General features: G+C 29.8%; 3 protein-coding genes and 1 non-coding gene across 8 annotated transcripts; 2 read left to right on the top strand and 2 right to left on the bottom strand.

Annotated features, from left to right (window-relative positions):
* The first annotated feature begins 5,032 nt into the window (after positions 1 to 5,032).
* Positions 5,033 to 5,982, top strand: LOC105435577 (protein BIG GRAIN 1-like E). Its single transcript, XM_011657417.2, has one exon. The coding sequence runs from the start codon at positions 5,117 to 5,119 to the stop codon at positions 5,909 to 5,911; it is 795 nt and encodes a 264-aa protein (XP_011655719.1). The 5' UTR covers positions 5,033 to 5,116; the 3' UTR covers positions 5,912 to 5,982.
* A 4,053-nt stretch (positions 5,983 to 10,035) lies between these two features.
* On the bottom strand, positions 10,036 to 12,045 carry LOC101219863 (protein CRABS CLAW). Of its 2 annotated transcripts, none has more exons than XM_031885255.1 (7): positions 11,842 to 12,045; positions 11,534 to 11,662; positions 11,328 to 11,436; positions 10,820 to 10,868; positions 10,624 to 10,699; positions 10,462 to 10,521; positions 10,036 to 10,341 (listed from the first exon to the last, which is right to left on the bottom strand). In XM_031885255.1, the coding sequence occupies exons 1-7, from the start codon at positions 11,938 to 11,940 to the stop codon at positions 10,258 to 10,260; spliced, it is 606 nt and encodes a 201-aa protein (XP_031741115.1). In that variant the 5' UTR covers positions 11,941 to 12,045; the 3' UTR covers positions 10,036 to 10,257. The 2 variants fall into 2 exon arrangements, with proteins under 2 accessions (XP_031741115.1, XP_011655718.1); XM_011657416.2 differs by having other exon boundaries at positions 10,036 to 10,321; positions 11,842 to 12,043.
* A 2,463-nt stretch (positions 12,046 to 14,508) lies between these two features.
* On the top strand, positions 14,509 to 14,580 carry TRNAD-GUC. Its single transcript has one exon. It is a non-coding gene; the product is annotated as a tRNA-Asp (tRNA).
* Positions 14,581 to 17,098: 2,518 nt separating this feature from the next.
* On the bottom strand, positions 17,099 to 20,465 carry LOC101210739 (probable 6-phosphogluconolactonase 1). Of its 4 annotated transcripts, XM_031885532.1 has the most exons (6): positions 20,236 to 20,395; positions 20,036 to 20,126; positions 19,548 to 19,629; positions 19,261 to 19,450; positions 19,037 to 19,172; positions 17,099 to 17,935 (listed from the first exon to the last, which is right to left on the bottom strand). In XM_031885532.1, the coding sequence occupies exons 4-6, from the start codon at positions 19,428 to 19,430 to the stop codon at positions 17,444 to 17,446; spliced, it is 798 nt and encodes a 265-aa protein (XP_031741392.1). In that variant the 5' UTR covers positions 19,431 to 19,450; positions 19,548 to 19,629; positions 20,036 to 20,126; positions 20,236 to 20,395; the 3' UTR covers positions 17,099 to 17,443. The 4 variants fall into 4 exon arrangements, with proteins under 4 accessions (XP_031741392.1, XP_004135142.1, XP_011655717.1 ...); XM_004135094.3 differs by lacking the exon at positions 19,548 to 19,629 and having other exon boundaries at positions 20,236 to 20,465; XM_011657415.2 differs by lacking the exons at positions 19,548 to 19,629; positions 20,036 to 20,126.
* Between the last annotated feature and the right edge of the window lie 402 nt (positions 20,466 to 20,867).

Below are 20,867 nucleotides of genomic sequence, written 5' to 3'. Positions count from 1 at the left end.
ATGTGAATCAAATTGGAACACGTTTATGTTTCTTTCACATGCACACATAAAATCCTTGATTATTCTTTCCATGTGGGGTAATTCAAATCCTTGAAAAACATGTTAATTAAATGACCCACCAATTCAAAATTTTAAATTTATGCAAATCATAATAAATATAGTATTACATGTGAAAAGGCTTGAGAGTAGGTTGAGGTGAAGATTACAAAACCGAATTCAAAATAATCTAAGATCTCTTAGCTTGATATCATGTTAAATCATAAACTTTAAGCAAATATTGTATCAAGAGATAATCCACCTTGTCTTGAAAGCCCATAACCTTCCTTATGTTACAATTAACTTCACGTATATCTTTCTTTTGGGGTTGTTGTATATGATATTGGCTTGGAAATCTGATATCCACATATCTAAAAGGCTCTTCCATTTGATCACATTCATATATATCATCAAGATGCATAACCCTGATTGGAGAAGAGTTTTTTGGTTGATTGATATGTTCCTTATCTGTGAATGTAAAGGACTTTTGTAGGGCACTAAGACCTTGAATTTGGGAGACCATTTTTTGTTCAAGTCCTACCCACTGTCTCCTTATAACACACAAACAAACTGGGTCTACTAGACTTCCCTCAAATGCAATCAAATTCAAAAAAAGAAAGAAAGAAAGAAAAACCTTTCACTAAGTAGAATAATTATCTATTTTAGTATGTGAGTTAGAAAAAAACTTCCAACTTTCAAAATGATTAGAATAAGAAAGGAATACTGTGGTTTAATTTAGGGAAGGAGGAGCTGATAATATTCTCTTAAATGAATTAGGTTGATCTTAAATTCGGATTTGTTTGTTTTTTTATAAGTGGAATCTTAGAGTGATATATATATATATGGAATGACTTTGACATGGAAATCTAAAAAAAAAAATGCATGTTTAGGAGAACACACAAAGAACTCTCAAAATGTCTTTGGTAAAGACATTATCTTACATTACTGTGAAACAAAGAGAGTAATTTAGACATACCTATTGATGTGTAGAAATGTTGCCACAAAACAAATTCATAGGGGAGGAGTTTGAAAGAGATGGGACTTATGGGAAAATTATGGCCATGGAAGGTGACTTTAAGAATGCATGGTGGAGAAAAAAAGAAAGCCACAAAACATATCATCAAAGGCAGCATATGACATGAATCTGTCCAAGATTTTTTTTTAATCTTTTATATCATTATAAGGAGTTTTTGGCTTTGGGAAAAGATTGGATATATGAAGGTGAGGGGGGACAAAAGCCTCTATTTATCCTTTCATCCCATCTTTAAAAACTTGTTGAATTTTGTCACACCCCGCCCCTCTAAAGGACCACTTATTATTTGTGGGTGGCTGCCATCTACTTGGACTCAATCACAACTACACCTTTCATCATATCTTCTTTTCCATCCAAATCTCACACTCAAATCTTTAATTTGGTAACCATCTCATTCACATGGTTGATGTTTATATTGAAAAGACGGTTACGTATGTATATAAATTGAATAAATTTTCATATAATAGTTTGATTAAAGAAGATAGCAGTAAAGTAAATATTTGACAGTACTACACTTGATAGTGAATATCCATAAAAGAGTAAAAGACAATGTGAAAAGGAGAAAGGGGTTTAGTGCCAAGTTAGCATACTTTCCTAGTTAGAGAGTTAAAAATAAATTCATCAATGGATACTTAACGGTTAACTTTGGTATGTGTATCAATTTACATTGTCTTTTAGATTTTGTATGACAAATGTTAGATGAACTTATACAATAACTTTTCAAAAAAACAGAAAATCACTCTAAATTATTTATGAAGTTTTTTTTTTTTGAAAAAAATCTAACTTGAAAGTTTAAATGTATTAATTTATAATAAGTGTCAAATGATATTTATATATTTTGGTAAGTAAGAGGGCCAATTGCCAGTTATATATATGTGTGAAAAGAAAAACACTTCCCCAATAATCGATTATGAATTTAGGAAACAAACAATATGTCGTGTTCAAGAAGTGGTTGGATTATTATTAAGAAATTATAAATTTTGAATGGACCCAATATCGATTGCTACAAATCATATTTGGGAGAAGGTAGATAGTGACCTTGTAAATTGAACTGTCACTGCCTATGTGCATAGCAAAATCACTGTTTCAAATCCTATTTGTTTGGTTCGTACGATGGTCGATTGAAGTCGCGGTTTTTCAATTAAAGCCTAAAATTAGTATACAAAGTGTATTAGGTTCAATTAAGCACTTTTGGAATAGTTAAATGAGAGTTCTCCGACACACATATATCTTTGGTTACATGGGTTCAAACATAACTTAATTATTTCTAGATTGATATATATATATATATATATATATTTTACTAGCTAGGTTGGTTAACCCTAAGTCATCATTAACATTTCTTTTCGAGAAGCACACTCTCCTATGCCTCTTCTTAACACCTTATGGATTTTGGCTCGTTTGTAAACTTTAGACATTGTCTTGAACAACACACTTACCAATGTTTATAATATGAATATATATATAATAATAGAACAACAATCAACTTGGTGTAAGGACAAAATGTAAATAACTAACTAATTGAAAACTTTAATATAGAGAAATAATGAAGAGACATAAATGTCATTCTAACTTAGACATTTGAGCAAGATTATGTTTGATAAGATTCAAAAGTTAGTATGATGGATTTACAAGATAATTATGATAATGGAAACCATATAGTTCAAATTTGATATGTTTGTGTTTGTTCTATTTGATTGATAAGTTGTAATATATTAATTACGGACTAGATCGTTCGATGTGAGACAATGTTCCTAATCTCAATCATGAGATTAAAACTTTGTGCTTGTTTTATTTAATTTGTTTTCATCACAATATTTAAGGAAATATTAGTTGAGGAATTCTTTTTTTTATAGAATATATCAAAATTAATTAAATCAATTAAATTATTGTATTAGGTAAATATAAGTAACATATATTATTGGTTTAATATGTACATATGCTCTTATATCTAAAACCTAAGTAGACTATTAAGTATTAGGAATAAGAACAAAATTAATTAAACTTTATTATGTTAAAAGTGAGATAAAGAAAGCTTTATATATATATATATACACATAGATATAAGGAAAATATTGTTTTTCATGGGTTGACATTTTATAGCAATATGTTCCTCTCATATATATATATATATATATTCAATTTCAATAATTCTAATAGATACATTAATATATAAAATTGAAATGTTTTGAATTTCTTTTGAGGTAAAGTTTGAAAATTTTAGAAATAATAAAATGAATAAGACTTTATGACAACATATTTATATACACACCCACATAATTAAAATTAGCAAATAAATTAGAATAATTCAAAATCTTTAGGTATAAATACTTTTTATTAATTCAATAATAAATTAAAATTAAAAGTGAATATAAAATCAATTATATTTAAAATGGATCAAAAACATTATTTTGATTTGAAAATCACTTTTTAGCATTTTCTATCAAAAGCTTTCACATCCAACCTAATGTTAGTTGCTATCCAAACATTATTATATATTTGTGTTTGTATATTTTGAATTATATATATATATATATATAAAATGTACCGTCTCCAACTTTCACACCATTTATAATTATTGTATATTTTATTCATACAATAATTTAAATTGTCGATTGTTTTAGAATTTGCAAAAATCAATATTAATGAAAGAAAAAAAATATTTTAGACGTATAAAAGTACGAACTCTTCGTCTTTAGTATATTATCTTTAATCACCAATTGATCTAAATTTATTACTTTTTTTGTATGATATGTATGAACAGTAGCTTTCATTTGATGGTGAAACTTCAAAAACTCCTCTTTCAAACACTTCAAATTCGAAGATCTCAACTTGGCTATTGGTCCAAACCATTTTAACTCAACCTTTTTCTTGTTTTTGGTGTGGACCAAATTTTCTCAATCATTTTTCTTTTTATCTATGGATTCGTTTTCCCTAACTCGTCGTTGGTTAATGACCTTTTCATTTGTTCTTGTCAACTCCCTTTCTTGAAAATCTATTTTTTCCTTTCAAAGTTTTGAGTAGTCTTTGTACATCAATGCTTACTTTTTTACACGTTGAAAGTATGATATACATATATATATACACTAAATTTTTATCAATGTAATTAACATATATGTCTCACTTGATATCTCCACATATTTTGTCAATAATAAGAGATGAACTAGAAAAAGTTGTTAAACATATATCTATTAACATAATTTTTTTATCGATATTTTTATCTAACATTTAAGAAAAACTTTCAATATATATGGGGTTTGAACTTTCTTTTCTTTCTTTCTCTTTTTATGAAGATGCTCCTAAGATCAAGATGGTGATGTCTTACCATCCATTTCAAAAACAAAAAAAAGGAGGCATCTAGGTGTGTTAATGGGCCTTTGTTAAACAATTATTCTTTCTTTCTCCAAAGGACAGTGATTCAAAGCATATATATATATATATACACATTAGAAAGAAAAAGATTAATTATAAAGTGTTGTTTACGTTAATTAATTAATGAATTAATTTCTTCTCTTCATAATCATGCATGATAATGGGTTAGTGAAATTGACAAAACATTCTTAAGAGAGAATATAAAATGAAACATCATATTGGGTTTTAATTTAAAGCTTGATTAGTAATTAATCAAATCCCAACCTGGCATTTTAATTTACCTTTTAGATAGAGTTATTAAGAAAAGAGAGAAAAGAAAGAAAAGGTTTGTTTTTGTTGGTGCCCACTCTTTTCTCTAATGCCAAATCAATATTATTATCAAGTGGGTCTCTTCAAAAAAGACACACTTCCATTATTTAATATCATAAATTCTAAATTTGTGGGTAAAAAAACTCACTTCTAAATTTAGAGTTTTTTTTTTTTTTTCTTCTTTCCATTCTCTCTAAATTCAAAAATGAATTTGAGTTTAAATTCAAAAAATAATCCTTTATTTATTTATTAAAAAGAAAAGTCTCATTTTCTTTCCATATATATTTGCCACTCCCCACTCCCACCTCTCCCACAAAATTCTTTCCTATCAAACCTCTCCGCCCAATTTCCCTCTCCGACTACACCATGTCCGTCACCAGTCACCTCTCCGGCCACCCAGACAAAATATTCCGCAAATCTCTCCACCGCCGCAAAGATTCCGGCGAACTCGATGTCTTCGAAGCCGCACGCTACTTCGCCGGCAGCAACGAACCCAGTTACACCACCGCTGCCACTTACGAAACTTCCTTATTTCACGGCGGCCGTAGAGGCGGAAGAATGAGCCTCGATTTACCACTAAGAACCAATGTCATTCCTCTTCCAACACCACCGTACACAGCGGAGAAACAATCGGTTAAAGACCCAAAAAAACACAGGCAACAACCCAGCTCCCCCGGCGGCCGCCTTGCCAATTTCCTGAATTCTCTGTTCAATCAATCTGCTTCGAAAAAGAAAAAGAAACCAAAAAATTCCATCAAAACCGAAGATCTTCATCACGAAATGGGTGCAAGAAAGAGAAGAAGCAGCTTAAGTACGTTGATTGATACAAAGTCATCGTCTCATAGTTCTTCAAAAATTTCGGGATTTAGGACTCCACCGGCTCCTAATTGCTGCACTGTTCAAACTCCGAATAAAAATTATATGGAAATTAGAAGCTTTTTGGATCAGAAAAGAGAAGGTATTAATTACTACTCGAAGAAAAATGGGATTAATAATCAAAAATCAGAGATGAGAAAAATGAACGATCAAGATGAAGGAGATGAGAGTGATTCAAGTTCTGATCTTTTTGAACTAAGGATTTGTGATCGTTTTGATTGTTATTCATCGAATGAATTGCCTGTGTATCGAACCACCAACTTTCAGACCATCAACAAACTGTAAACTAATTTCCTCTTTTTCATTATCCTTTTTTTTTTCTCTTAATATCAATTATTTGCTTCTTTTTTTCTTTCTTTCTTTTGGCTTAAATTATAAAATACCCTTTTTCAACCTTTAAGAAAGTTATAATCTTTCTCAACTTAAAAAAAATAAAATCAATCACTTAAAACTTGCAATATAACGGTTGATTGAATTGTTGTGGTAAGTCGTTAGCATACTAATTTTGTACTAAAACAATAACGACTACCACATTTAAAATTATAAAATTATTTTTTTTATACTTCATCACCCTTCTTTTTCTAAATTTACATTAAACATTTTAGATATAATTAGTTAATTTAAAAAATCGTTCATTGGAGAGAATATTATTAGCATTAAGATATTTCTAGGGGGAAAAAAAATGCAAAAGTCTTAAGGAAATTTCCATTTTTTTTCCTTGAATTTTGTACACAAAAAGTTTGGAAAGTTTGTCTGTCTCCTTTTTTTTCTTTATTGTCTACCATGATAATTAGATTTCCATAGCAAAGTAGAAAGATTTTCCCAATAGATTCTCACAAAACAAAATCATAACCATTTCTTCTTGTGGGGGATTTTATGATCCCTATGAATTATACATACATATATATATATTATTAATGATGTTTAATTAATAATGAGTTTATATTAATGAAACTAAAAAGAAACTTTTTGAATAATAAAATGAAAGAGATGAGCAATGATGATCATATTGTAATCTTAGGAAAGAAGTGTGAGAGATAATGCATGGGAAATAATAATAACTAATGAGGAATTAACTTTTGTTTTTGGGTTTGTTGCAGAGAACAAAAATTCCACAAATTGTACTTTTAGATTGCTTATCTTGTCTACCATGTGTGTATTTCCAAAATAAGATATTGATGATTATTATTGTGATGAATCTTAATCCTCAATGAGTTATTTTGATTTGACCATATAAACATAATATATTTTGTAACACTATTCATTAATTATGTGATTTTCTCAAACACCAAACCTCCAAATTTCCCCACCTTAGTTCTTCAACAAAAAGGTGTACTAGATGAGAGGATAAATAATAACTTTTAGTTGTGTGTCTGCTATTTTTTTTTTAACATATCAACTACTTTTTTAATTTTAAATTTAATCATCTACCCTTATTAAGTTTAAATTTTAAAAATATTTGGTAACCAATATAACACTCACTAGCTCTTGTAGTTAATTAAATTGATTTGGTTAAATAAAGGTTAAATTATTGCATTTTAAATAATGATTTGAATGGAGATCAACTTTTAAGTTGGAAAATTCTAAAGCACAATAGATAGATTTGAAAATGTTGGACTATAATATATAAATAGATTTTTAATATAACATAATTGAGATTTTTTAAAACTGGATAAAGATGTAGTAATTGGGTGTAATAATATAAGTCCAAGAAATTGAAAAGTTATATCCAACATTATAATTATTTTAGGCCTATTGATAACAACATTGCATTAGACACAATACTGTTTGTATTCATACTGTCTAGGTTTATGAAAGAAAACTAGCATGCACACACACTATATATTGAATATTAACATTGGATTATTATAAAGCTGTATAAGATTAAAGAAATGTTGAGATTAGAAATATGAGGGATATATATAAATATATATCATAATTATAGTACTCCAAGTTCCAACACATGATGCACATAATAATTAATTATTGGGAATTTATTCGTAAAGTTTGGGGGAACAAAAACGTTGTCGTTTTGTGATGAATAGAGAAAAGAGATATACAAAATTAAGCAGAACAGAAGAAATTGTCTGGTTGACAAAATGGAGAATTTAAGTGATATATCTAGAGGGTTCTTATTCAAAGGTAACATAATTAATTAAATAATTTAGAGCTAAGTTCTATCCTATATCATTTTGTTCATAGCCTTTTAATTTGAAAGAAATAATAATGTAGAGATAGCAATGATACTGCCCCCCTTTGGCCATTTTTGCCTTATTGTTCTGTTTTGGCTTTGAATTATATATCATACCTCCTCTTCGTCCATTATATATCATATACAGAACTCCTTTTCAGTGGGTGGAGGGTCCAACCCTTTCTTCTCTTCTTCATCTTCTTCTTCACTTATCATTCACTTCTCAAACTTATCTTTAAATTTTGTTTACATTATAATCAACAATAAATGGTTTTCTTTCTCCCACAATCATTTCTCTTCAATTTTTTTTTTAATTTTATTTAAGACTTCATCCAACGTGAGAAAGAACAAGATGGACAGATTTGTATATCAGTTGTTATATTATTTATCATAAAGCTCTTATACTTACGTTAAAATCGACTTGCTTATTCGTAAAATCTATTGTAATATATTTACTAGTGAAGTTGACCTATCTCATTTTGATTGGTAATTTAGTTTTAGAGTTATATTATTGGAATTGTTCTTTAATTCATTGTGCAAGAGGCAACCCTCATTTAGCCATTTACTAGGGTCTTCCATTGGCAACCTCATATTTTGCTTAAGTTGTTCCCTTGAGAGGTTGGGACATGTCCCATTAGCTAGGTACTTTGTTAGGGTTTGACCTCGACCTTACATGTTGGGCTTGGGCCAAGTAAAAGGCAACTCCATATTCTCTAGGTTTCGTTTTAGTCCTAAGGTCATATCGATCTTTTTAGTTTTGTCGTGTCTGTTCTTAATCCAAAGTGATCACCCCTAACACATATTATATAACTAATCTTAGAAAAGGTAATCCATGTTTATCAAGAGAAAAATAATACTTTACCAACAATTCTTAATTCCTAATTTCATTGATAAGAGAACTACTCTATCTATTATTTAAAATCATCATTATCGATTTATTATTATTATTATCACTGTTTTGTATCAATTGTTTTATTTAATTAAAATTTCAATTCAACATGATTCTTTATATAATGTGTGTAACATTTACAAATTAACTAATTGTTGAAAGATGAAAGACATGTTAATTATATATTGTTAGACTAGGCTTAATTTGATATTTATATTTTCTTTTCCACCACTAGCTTTTCCATAATATTTCTTTTATTTTGTAAGATTCATTTTATCATGTCTATATATATATATATATCTAAATTTTAGGTTTTAGAAAAGCAAAATAATATACCTACAAGTCATGCGATATCATGATTTGGCCCTTTTTGTTTGTCAATTATTATTATTCTTTTGGGAAATTGAAATCATCCTCTCTTTTTTTCTTTGTCAAACCAAATTTCACTTACTCAACATCCTTGAGAAAAAGGGAAAAAAATAATAACTAAAAAGAACTCAAATGATTCTTATACCTGTTAAACACAAATTTAAAGTTTAATTTTTTAGATCTTCATTAGGCAAAAGAAAAATTGAAAGATTAATAACTTATTAAATTCATTCTAGTTAATTAACTATCATTTAAAATTTAGATATCTTTCTAGTTATAAACGTGTTCAATTCTAGTCTATGTAGATTATTTTTTATATTTTTAATAAAAATAGTACGTTGTGTTGTAATAATAAAAAATATTAGTAGATGTTATATCACACAATGGAAAAAAAAGTAAAAAATTTCAATATAACAAAAGATTTCAATATTTCATAATCTATCAAATAATGTGATATTATTATTAATAAACTCTTTATCAGTAATAAAGTTTCATTAAATAAATAAATAAAAAGGAAGTTTTTGGGCCAGAATATTGGGCCAATATTAACATGAACAAGAAGTGACGACCAAAAAGATTGGAGCAAAAAATCTTAACTAAACGCTGCCGTTTGGTAAACCTCAAAAGTTCAAAACTCCGTCTCCTTTCAACTCTTCTCTTTCTCCCCCGACATTACTTTCACTGTCGTCTTTTACTTTCCCACGTCCCGACGACATGACGTCCTACCCGGGACTGTCGTTTCCACTCCCAACCCCTTTTTATTTTGTTCTTTTTCTAAGCAACACATTTTTACTTTTAACTCCATATTTGATCATACATATCCATTTAATCTCACATTTTTAGGGCAAGAAAAGATATTAATTGACACAAACTGTAAATTTTAATAGGATGCACGATTTAATTTTATGTTCATCCAAAAACTTGTTCACAAATATAATAGACTACGTCAAGATTTGAACCTTTTACTTCAAAAATAATATATATATATAAAAAAAGTGAATTACAATTATACTATGATATTAGAAAATACAACTCGATCTTATAGCTTTAAATCGATACAACGAACAAAGATTCATCCACGAAAAAGCAAAAACATAACACAAAGAAAAAACAAGAAGTGCGAGGAAAAAATGACGATACGAAAGACATAAGACATGGTCAATTCTTTAACTTTATCAAACCCTAGATTAGACAGCCATATGATTCGCCCCCATCTTCCACTGTCCTAATTATAACCCTTTCATTCCTGCAAAATTGAAAAAGCCCCTAAAATCCATTAATGTCAACAATAGTTGCATATTCATATTGATTAATTAGAGAAAATTATCACTAAATGATAAAATTGAACCATTCAAACTTTTATATTTGTTACAATTTCTTTCTTACATTGTTGTTGTGAGTACCAGAAACCGACCCAGCAGCTGAATTAGGAATGTACCTTGCCCACTGTTGTGAAGAAAAAAAAGTTATAACAATAAAGAAACTATAGATTTTAAAATGAAAAAAAATAAAAGAAAAGATGTATAGATTAAAAAGAAAGTTGATTACGTTTTTTGCTGCTGCACTAAATGCTTCTCGATGAGGTATTTCTGGGTTGGCAGCTTTGATACGTTGAATTTCCTCTCTAACATTAAAACAATAATGTATATATTGTAATATAATAAAGTTTCAATTCTTAAAGAACTAATTAAGAAAAATTAATTTTCTATTCCTTTTGTAATTAATAAGTTGTAATTATTCTTACTTCATGAAACGATTGTAAGCAGATGGGAGTCTATGTTTCTTCTCAGGGGCTGTACACAAATAATAATAATAAATCAATAAGATAAGTTTATAAGTGAAAGTAAATTTTAATGTTATATTATATTATCTTAGGTTTAAACACATCAAAGTAGGATTGACCCAAAACTTTAACCCATGGGTGATGATAAAATTACATATTATATTTTCATGAGTACTTAAACCCTTCTTTAATAGCCATCTATTATAAATATGTTTTGTTATTTTATGAGTGTTTCCAAGTTCAAGCAAAACTAAAAAAGAATACATATTTGGAATTCCAAATTATTATTTAAAGTTCAATTTTTTAGATAGAAAATTTTGAAAAATTAAAGAAACAGTGTTGTCTTGGTTTCTAGTTTTTGGTTTTTCAAAATCAAACTTATAGATCACTTCTACTTCAAAGTTGTTTTACATATAATTTCTATTAGTTTCCAAAAAAAATGTGAATATCATAATGAAATTATACATACGTTTGACAACAAAATTTGGAGAATCATTTGTGATTGAAGAGGCAGTGGAAGTGGAAGATGTGGAAGCACCCTTTCGAATATGATCATTATTGGAGAATCCAACCTGAGACTATATTATTTGTAAATGTAATTAATTAGTTAGGATAATATATATATATATAATAACGTTTCTTTTTAATTTAAAGAAACTAAAAATCTCCCTAAACCTGAAAAGTTAGAGGATGATCAATGCATTGGCCTTGTAAAGGAGGTCTTGTGCTCAAAAAAGAGAGATTACTACAATGACCACATTTCACTGTCACCGTATCCAACCAATGTCTGCATGGAATCCCAACCTTCAAAATCCAAAAATAAAATTCATTCATTCATAATTCATACACATATATATGGAATATAGTTCATATAACACAAAATATTATCTCATGTATCTATTCAAATTACTCACAAACATACACTAATAAGTTGACAGATTGTAGTAAACTTAGTATTATATGAACAGGTCAATAAAATATACCGCAAGAACAGTGTTACAAAAGTTGCATTTGACATAACAGAAATGCTCAGAAGGTTGAACCAGATCAGCCATGGAAGATTTGTCTTCGGAGTTACTCATTAATGAATTAGTCTTCTTTTTTTCTTTCTTGTAAAACAATGGAATGAGAAGAAGAAGAAGAAGAAGAAGAATAAGAAGATGATGATGATGATGGAATTAAAATTAGGAAATATTGAGAGGGTTTTAAAGAGAAGGCGAAGAAGAAAAAGACAAAGTAAGTGTGTTGTTGGAAAATGGAATAATAGGGAGAGAGTAACCAAAAACAAAAACAAAAAAATGTAGTGTTTAGTGTTACCATAGTCAGCAATCATGCAGGTATGTACTCTTGACCTTCCACTTTTTCAGACCCATCATCACTCACCTCTCACACAAAACCCTAAACCATATATTTCATAAACACAACCAATAACCCAAGAAAAAAATAAAATTCAAACTTAATTTCTCATACTAATAACCAATAATTTATTAGTTTCTGAAACATATATGGAATTTAAGTTGAATATAGTATGTTTAAAAGCTTGGTTTAGAAAAAAAAGATCAAATCTCTCATTCAAATATCATTTCTATCACCGTGCCATATAAAGTTATCACTAAAGAAATGACATAATTATACAGTTAATTAATAATCATATATAGTTTGATAACCAAGCTAATTCAATTCATATATGTTTGTTAATCACATAGTTTGATAATCTCTCATTCAAATATATATGGTTTGATCAATTAAATATTCATATACCCTACTGTTTAAAATTATTGAATATATTGTATTGAGAGATGCTTTAACACAAGTTTAGATGGGAGAGAGGGAGAGTAAGACTTTTAAGAATCATAATCTATGTACATTTTAGGATACTAATTCATTGAAAAATAGTTATTGTATATATTAAAAAGAAAAAAAAGACACTTTGATGATGGACATAACATGTTTAAAGAAATAAGTATGGGCATTTCATATTTAAAGAAATAGAGCATAGATATGTGAAAAAAAATACAAAAAAATTATAAAGAAGGGTAGCAAAGGGTGAGAGGAAAAAGTGTGAAAAGATTGGTGAAGAAAGAAGTGGTTGTATGTTGCAATGGGTGCAATGATAAATTAGGAAATTTGAAAATGAAATGTGCTAAAAGCACTTGTCAATATCATCCCAAACCCAACAAAAACCTTTTCTTTTTCTCTCATTTTAGTTCACTTCTTAAAAAAAAAACATTTTTGATCCATTTTCTATTTAGTCCATAAGTTTTTAGTTTAGTTTTAGATTATTTTTCGAATTTGAGTCTTGTTTCGATTTGAGATTTATGGTTTTAATAAAGTTTTGAGAACCTAAACGTGCAGTATCTTCAAACATAATAAAATCAAGAAAAATAAAGTAATATTTGTTTTTGGGAATATAATGAAGCCTTGAGAGAGAGAGATGGATAGCAAAATTGCAAAGAAAATGAAACATCCTTTCCCTATTACCAAAGATGGAAACAAAGTCATTGTTGCACTTGAAAATCTCCACCTTTCTTTGTTAGTATAAACTGTACTTACAAATTTTGTATATATATATAGCTCTCTCTAGGGTTTTGCAATTATCTATGCATTTTAATTTCTCTTTTGCCTTTGGATTTTTTTGTTTTTTAAAACCTACACGAGATTCTTCCTCCACTAGAAACCAAGTTTTGATTTGTGCATGGTTTTGCTTTTTAACGTTTTTAGACAAAACCAACCTAAATCTATTGTCACTTCAATTTTGTACCCATTTTTAGGAATCTTTTGATTTGTCATTCGTCGCTTTTGTGGGATATATTGTGTTGAATGTTTCGAAGTGTGAAATATATCGATAACTTAATGTACGCTAGCTAGTGCTATTACACAAAGCATATCGTAGCAAACCCTAATATCATACCATCTCTAAATTTTAATTAAGATTTAACATTTCAAAATGAAAAAGTTATAAATGCATGTAATTGCATGCATATTTCCTCATTCTTGTAAGTCAAATTTGTACCATCCATTTGTCAAATCAGTCAAAAGTATGATATTTTCCATAAATGACAATAAACTCTTTTGATTTTCTAATATAAATGGAGTTGATTTGTAAACCATGTGTAATTTTGAAAATACATTAATCAATTTTTCAAAAGTTTTTATTGGAATAGAAAATCTCAAAATATGTTTATTATATATTCGTAATATTATAGTGAAAAATGTCAAACCCAAATTTTTATATTTCATAGATGTTATATAATTCATGAAAATTTTAAAAATATCAAACATGTCAACATAAACATAAATAATGTAATTAGCTAAATGTTTAACTCAAACAAACACAAATAATATATTGAGAAAGGGATTCGATAAGCTTTTCATGACACAGTATATCTACTACTAAACATTAAATAAAAAAAAAAATAGAAAATTATAAAGTTCATTTTAATTCTCTATACATTCTTAAAAAATTTACGAGATGGTAAAGACACATACGTTAAATCTCAAACTTTGAAGTTCATTGAGTAAAAAAATACTTTATTTAATTAATTTAAAATGAGTTGTAAATTAAAATAAAAGTAAGAAATGTAAATCTTGTTTAATTAATGATTATAATCTTAAAGCAAATAATTAATAAATGTTATGTTAATCAAAGGGTCGTTGTAGTATAGTGGTAAGTATTCCCGCCTGTCACGCGGGTGACCCGGGTTCGATCCCCGGCAACGGCGTTTATTTTGTTTTTATTTTAATCTTTTTATCATTTATATATTCTGAATATATATTTTAACTAATTTATTATTACAACTCTCTTGAACTTTTTTGCTAATCTATTTGTTTTTTCAAATAAAAAATAGTTAATTTTTGTCGAAAGATTACAAACATTTTAAAAAAACAACTCATGAGCTATTTTTTTTATTTACATATTGCAAATATGACAAAACTAGTGATATCAAACTGTAATCATAAGGCTATTGGAGGGAGGACTATCAGATGGTAATCACAAAGTTATCGGCTTTTAAATTTGCTATTTTTACAATTTGAAAAATGTAGTGTCATGAATTTTATTATTATAATTTTTTTTGGCTATTTTTAGAAGGGGTCTTATTTTTATTTTTAATAAACAGAAGTTAAGAAAACGAACTAAATAAAACCAAGAAAGTTGAAATGGATACGAGAAAACAAAAAAAATAATAAAAATTTGTATCTTTTCAATGTATTCAACAAGAGTGTCGTACTAAACATTTGTTACACGAACAAAAAGTATTTTATAGGTGTTGAACGAGTGTATGAAAACGTGTTTGGAAGTGTTCCTCCACTTCAAACATGTCAGTTTCATAATCTAACTCTTTTCATTCAGTGGAGTAACCCATTTGTATGGAAGGGTTTGAACATTGTGCAATGCTTATTCAATTTATGACTATCATCTTTTTTAACACCTACCATAGCCTTTTTGAATACAGTTAAGGTGATGTGATGGATTATGGAGTGTATACCCAAAACTCAATGAGTATTTTGAATTAACCAAATTAAAAACAATGTATCTGTATCATTTCTTGCAACTCTTGTTAATGAAATGATGAAACTTTGTAGGAATCTTCCTCTCTCATGAGGATAATGTAATGGGAAATTTGATTTGGCTTTTCATTTTCAAGGCCAAGCAAATGCTTCAAGTTATTGCATGCCAAACAGAAAAAAAAGAGCAATCAATTCAGAAACCTATAAAGGAAAAGACAGCAATTGTTTCAGAAAGTATATACATTACTGTACACTATATACCACTAAAGTATTTTTGTTTCCCTAAAGCTTATAACTAATGTTCTTCACCACAATCAGGGAACAACAACGAGCATGACGATTGGACGATTGGACGAATTCGTTTTTTATTAGTGTTCGAGTGAGGATAGACAACCACGATTTTGCTCATTTGTATTTATGTCTAAACTAAGTGATTAGAAGATGGAGTCTTTTGAAGTAAAAAAATGATGTTGTCAATGAAGATGTGAAGTTTTGATTTTATGAAAATGTTGGATATGTTATTAACGTTGATTCGTATATATTTTTGTATGAAAAATATATTTAAATTAAGGAAAAAATACATTTTCGGTCCCTAAGTTTTAGATTTAGTTTTTATTTAGTCTCTAGATTTCAAAATGTTACATTATATTTCACTCTTAAAGTTTGAATTTTGTTTCAATTTGATTCATAAATCTTAAGATTTTACATTTTCAAGGTTGATTTTTAATTAGATATTTTGATGTAAAGGTTTATTAATTAACTTAAAATAATTATAAAGTATTTTTAATTAGATATTTTAATTTAGTGTTAAAAGCGATGAAAAAAAGGTGAAATTTAATTAATTGTTGCTTGTTTAATTATTTTAAATTAATTAGCATACATTGATACCGAACACGAAAAATAAGTATTTGAAAAAATATTGAATTTAAAATTGTAAATATTAATATTTAAAGACCACGTAATAGAATGGTAAGAATTTGAAGCTCAGGAACTAAATAAAATCCAACTCAAAAATTAAGAACAAAAAAGATGAACAAGATCTTTTTTTTTTTTCTAAATACACATTTTACAAAATTAAAATGTTTATTTTTTATGTTATGTTCAAATAAGTTATTTCATAGTTCATGAAATTCTTTACGATGTGATAGAAATGTCAATTCTTCTCTCGTATCGACGTCTAATCTATAAAGATGTCTACTTTTATCGTTTATTTTATATGCTACACGAAGTGTCAATTCTTTTCTAGATGACGACCAATCCAAATGTTAAAATATCAACGAAAATTTAATACCCTAAATTATATTTTATGTTATTATGTTATTAGGACTGGTGATTCCCAACTCCATTAAAGGGTGGGTCCAAAGAAGAAGAAAAAAAATTGTGAAGCTTATCATTGCTTCCATGAGTAAGATCCAAGAAACCAGCCTCAGCAATAATTTAACTACAAGAGGTCTTATCACTATGGGCCAAGGAGTCACCTAAGCTTATCCACTTGACATTAAAAAATTTGCACATTTGGCATTTCTTCCTATTAAGAGAACAACAAAAAGTTTGGATTGTAACTTTTGAAATCAGTATTATTCCCAGTAATGTCATCTCTCTGTAGCTCAGAATATAGAATCCACTCTTCAAAACAATCACTATCTGGAAAGTGATGGAAGATGTTAGATTACATTTTTCCAATGGCCAATTTTACTATTAAACTTTTCTTAGAATGAATGAGAGGAGAGATAGAAAAGAGAGACATTCAATAAATTTGTGAAGAAGGCTGCTTTTTACAAGTTTGGATTGATGTTTCTGCTGGCTTCAAAATATACATAGCAGCAATTGTCCTACAAAACCATCTGCTTTTGATATTAACTTATTTAGCTCTGCTTACAAAATGAAAAGGAGATTCACACTTCTAATCACTCGAGAAAAGAGATGAAGAGAAGTCAAAATATGGAGAATGTGACCCAAAATTAAAAGGGAGAGGGGGAGATTTAATGTGGAACTGAAATGAAGAGATAAGGATCCACAACTGCTGAAATCCATCAACTACATACAGAGATACACTGTGTTGGGAACAGCTTAAGCCTACTCGGAAAATTGGTAATTGTTGAGTTTTGAAGCAGCGTTGTTATCCAAAAACCATGTCAGTTTTCCTTTTCTTGGCTGTACCAACCTTGCAGGTAGGAGTGGGCAGTCTGGTCCTACGTCGTCGATGGCTAAATGTACGGTCTCTGCTTTGCTTTCACCTGTCACAACAATTGCCACATTTGATGCAGAGTTGATCACAGGCAATGTGAAGGTGATTCTCTCTGGAGGAGGTTTTGGAGAGTCAGTGATGAAGGTAACCCATTCATCTTTCTCCTCGAGCACCGAGTGATCAGGGAATAATGAGGCAACGTGACCATCAGAGCCCATTCCAAGTAGTATGAGGTCAAACTTGGGGCTATCACTCACATCGGACACACTTACAATGCGGGATTTAACTAATTGTCGAATGACGAACTTGTACTCATCAGCAGCTTCCTCAGCTGACACTGAATCATTGATCGAGTGCACATGGCTGGGAACAATTGGGACCTAGTAATATAAACAGAGCAGATCATCAGTAGAGCTAGATTTATTTAAATCGTGAGGATCACACACACGGTTTTGGTTGGAAAACTATCATATGGTGATTGCACAGTTCTACCATAAAGCTAATAAATGTTCACAAGTATATCACATGTGAAGATGGAGTGCGGAAAACGAGATCCTCCGCATTCTAGTCTCGAAGAAAGTTTACGTTCAGTATTTGATTGCAATCATGTATAGCAAACAAAAACAATAAAAATTCCATCTCTTAAATGTTTCATTAGATTAAAGTTCATGAAATCACTTATGCTTTCAAAGGGTAGGACATGGTGCGAGGATGGATTTTCAATGATATCTCCTCCCTATGTTAGTTCAACAATGGGGTGGCAGCTTGAACATCTAACCTTTTGGTCATTTCCACCCTAGTGTTATGCTAGATAATGTATATCTTCGGGTTTGGTAATCACATTTTGAGCTCGCTTGTATAAGGAAGGGTATAAGGTGAAAATTAACAAAGAAAGCTTTAGGAAATCAGAGTGGTAATTCAACAAAAGTGAGCAAACTGAGTATACTTCAACTAGCTAAGGCACTACATACCAAAAGGCCAGAAGTTCAGATCCCTACACCAAATGTTACTGTGTGTGTTTGTGTGTGTGTGTGTGAGAGAGAGAGAGAGAGAGAGACCAACTGGTCCCTAGAAGTTGAGACAGGAAGCACACATGATTGCAATGAAAAAGCGCCAATTCCAATACAATATAGAGAACAGATCTATTAATGCATCATTCATGTATATGATACATGGAACTTCTAAGACTAATTTAGTTCCTTGTTTAGACATTAAAGTGGCAATTAATAGCCGAGGGATTAAAGTAAACTAAGAATTAATCGATACAACTATTTCCTTGGTTAAAATCCATGAAGAGATCCAGAATTTAGCAAAAAAAAGTATTCGTGGAAAGGGATAATTGCTCTTTAGTTTTAGTTCCTCAAAATTTTCAGATTACCAAGTACATTTGCTCATCCCAGGCCCCTCCAAAAAAGAAAAGAGAAGAATAAAAAAGAGAGGCAACCATCAATTACAAGCAAAAGAGAAACATTAGTGCAAACCTTGGAAAGAAGGTTATCCTTTGCAAGCTTATAATTGCTGTCGGCATGGCTTTTTGCAACAACACGTTCATCAGCCCAAAATATATACCACTTGGCCCAGTCGACAGTCTTGTTATAAGGAGCTTCACAGAGCTTTCTGTTATCCATTGACCAAAAATTATAGGAAGAAACCAAATTTTACAAATTCTCGTTGAAACCAGAGAAACAAACAAAATCATCCATACCCCAGTAAGCTAATCAGAGAACCACCAGATAACGCGATAGAAAACACCCCACGTTCTTTCACAGATGCCTCTGATAATTCAGCAATATAGTCAGCTAAATCAGTACTTAGCTCCTCCAAACTTTCATGGATCCTCACTTCTCTATCTTCATGATCCCCACATAGAGCCATAATTCACAAAGTTACAAATCCTGCTCAAAAGTAGATGAACAGAACTCACTGATTGAACACTAAATTTTACACCATCCTTTAAAATTTGTAAAGAAGATCAATGAAGGAAGAGCTTACTACTTCCTCGCACTTATAGCAAGTGTGCATTGAACTAAATTTTGGGGCATTACAAAAACTTCATCGCATGCAGTTGAAGAATCTACAACTCCCGACCGATTGTAATAAATATGGAAATTCAACACATACAAATAAAGAAACATCCACACTATCACATGAACAGAAACATGCACAAAGCTTTAATTAGACTGTAAATTCGTTAATTGAGCCATCGTCCGAGGATCGAAAACAGAAACCCTCGATTTGGGTCGATGACCATGAAGCAAATGGTGCATAAAAAATAAAAACAAACCCATACCCAGATCATAAAAAAAAAAAAAAAAAAAAAAAAAAAACTAACAACCCCATTACAGAAGGAAACCAAAGAAATAGAAATGATTAGAAAAAGAAATAGTTAGACGCTAGTCTGAGATTTTTTATGAAACTGGCGCAAATAACAGTGTCAAACAGAAACAGGGAAAAAAGAAGAGGTAGAGAAATTTACTCACAGAGATTTGAGAAGAAAAATGGAAGGTGGGTTACAGTTGCAAAGAAGGAAGAAACTGAGGAAGGTGGAGGAAAACAGGCATCGGCACGAAACTAATATATAATAACAAGGTAATGAGAGAAAATACTCTACAATCCATGTTAATTTACCGATTATAATAAATGGGAAAACCTCACAAGAAGTTGAGACAGAGGAATTTACCTTCTAGGCTTCCACGTGCAGCCAATGATCGTGACGCAAAAACCCACAAAACCCAACACCAACTTTTTCTTTTTCCCTTATTTTCACCCTGTTTTCTTCTCTATCTTTCTCTGTTATAAAAAAAACTCTTATCCACTTTCTCTCTGTAACAGATAGGAAGAAGATGACTTTATCTTCTTCGTAGATCAACTGCAAGAACGTTGAGAAAAAATGGGATTTGTTGTTTGGCAAAGAAACAAGTTTCAATTTACCCAAAAAATTATATTGGAAACTATTTGTCTGTCCTTTACTTAAAGAGGGGACTCTTAGAATGCAAATTAGCCAAACAAGTGGACAAATTCAATGCTGACATATGTACCCAATTGCTGGATCTGTCTTGCAACAGTGCAACCATGGCAGAATATTTTAACTCTACAAGTACTTAAGTAGTGGGAGATTTAACTCCATCTGCCATGTCCATGTATCTTGTTCCTTTTTTTCTTTACTGGTCTTTACAAAAATTCTTCCCCTTCCTCTGAAATTGGTCTCTGATTGTCCCCTCAAACCAAGCTCATCACCTTTTTTTTGTTATTCAAAATATTAAATTCCTTTGTTAAGAGCAGGAGATGGGCAATACTATAACAAACACATCC

This window comes from Cucumis sativus, chromosome 5 (assembly GCF_000004075.3).
Source record: "Cucumis sativus cultivar 9930 chromosome 5, Cucumber_9930_V3, whole genome shotgun sequence".
Lineage (NCBI taxonomy): Eukaryota > Viridiplantae > Streptophyta > Magnoliopsida > Cucurbitales > Cucurbitaceae > Cucumis > Cucumis sativus.
This window is presented reverse-complemented; position numbering and strand designations above follow the sequence as displayed.

Bases quoted from the DNA above. Each gene is read 5' to 3' on its own strand.
- LOC105435577 (XM_011657417.2), top strand. From the start codon at position 5,117: ATGTCCGTCACCAGTCACCTCTCCGGCCACCCAGACAAAATATTCCGC.
- LOC101219863 (XM_031885255.1), bottom strand. From the start codon at position 11,940: ATGAGTAACTCCGAAGACAAATCTTCCATGGCTGATCTGGTTCAACCT. The intron at 11,437-11,533 runs GTTTAGGGAGAT...CAAATAATATAG, and splicing joins ATCATCCTCTAACTTTTCAG to TCTCAGGTTGGATTCTCCAA. The intron at 10,869-11,327 runs GTATGTATAATT...ATTTGTGTACAG, and splicing joins TCCAAATTTTGTTGTCAAAC to CCCCTGAGAAGAAACATAGA.
- LOC101210739 (XM_004135094.3), bottom strand. From the start codon at position 19,430: ATGGCTCTATGTGGGGATCATGAAGATAGAGAAGTGAGGATCCATGAA. The intron at 19,173-19,260 runs GTATGGATGATT...AATGGATAACAG, and splicing joins TCTCTGATTAGCTTACTGGG to AAAGCTCTGTGAAGCTCCTT. The intron at 17,936-19,036 runs GTTTGCACTAAT...TTATATTACTAG, and splicing joins AGGATAACCTTCTTTCCAAG to GTCCCAATTGTTCCCAGCCA.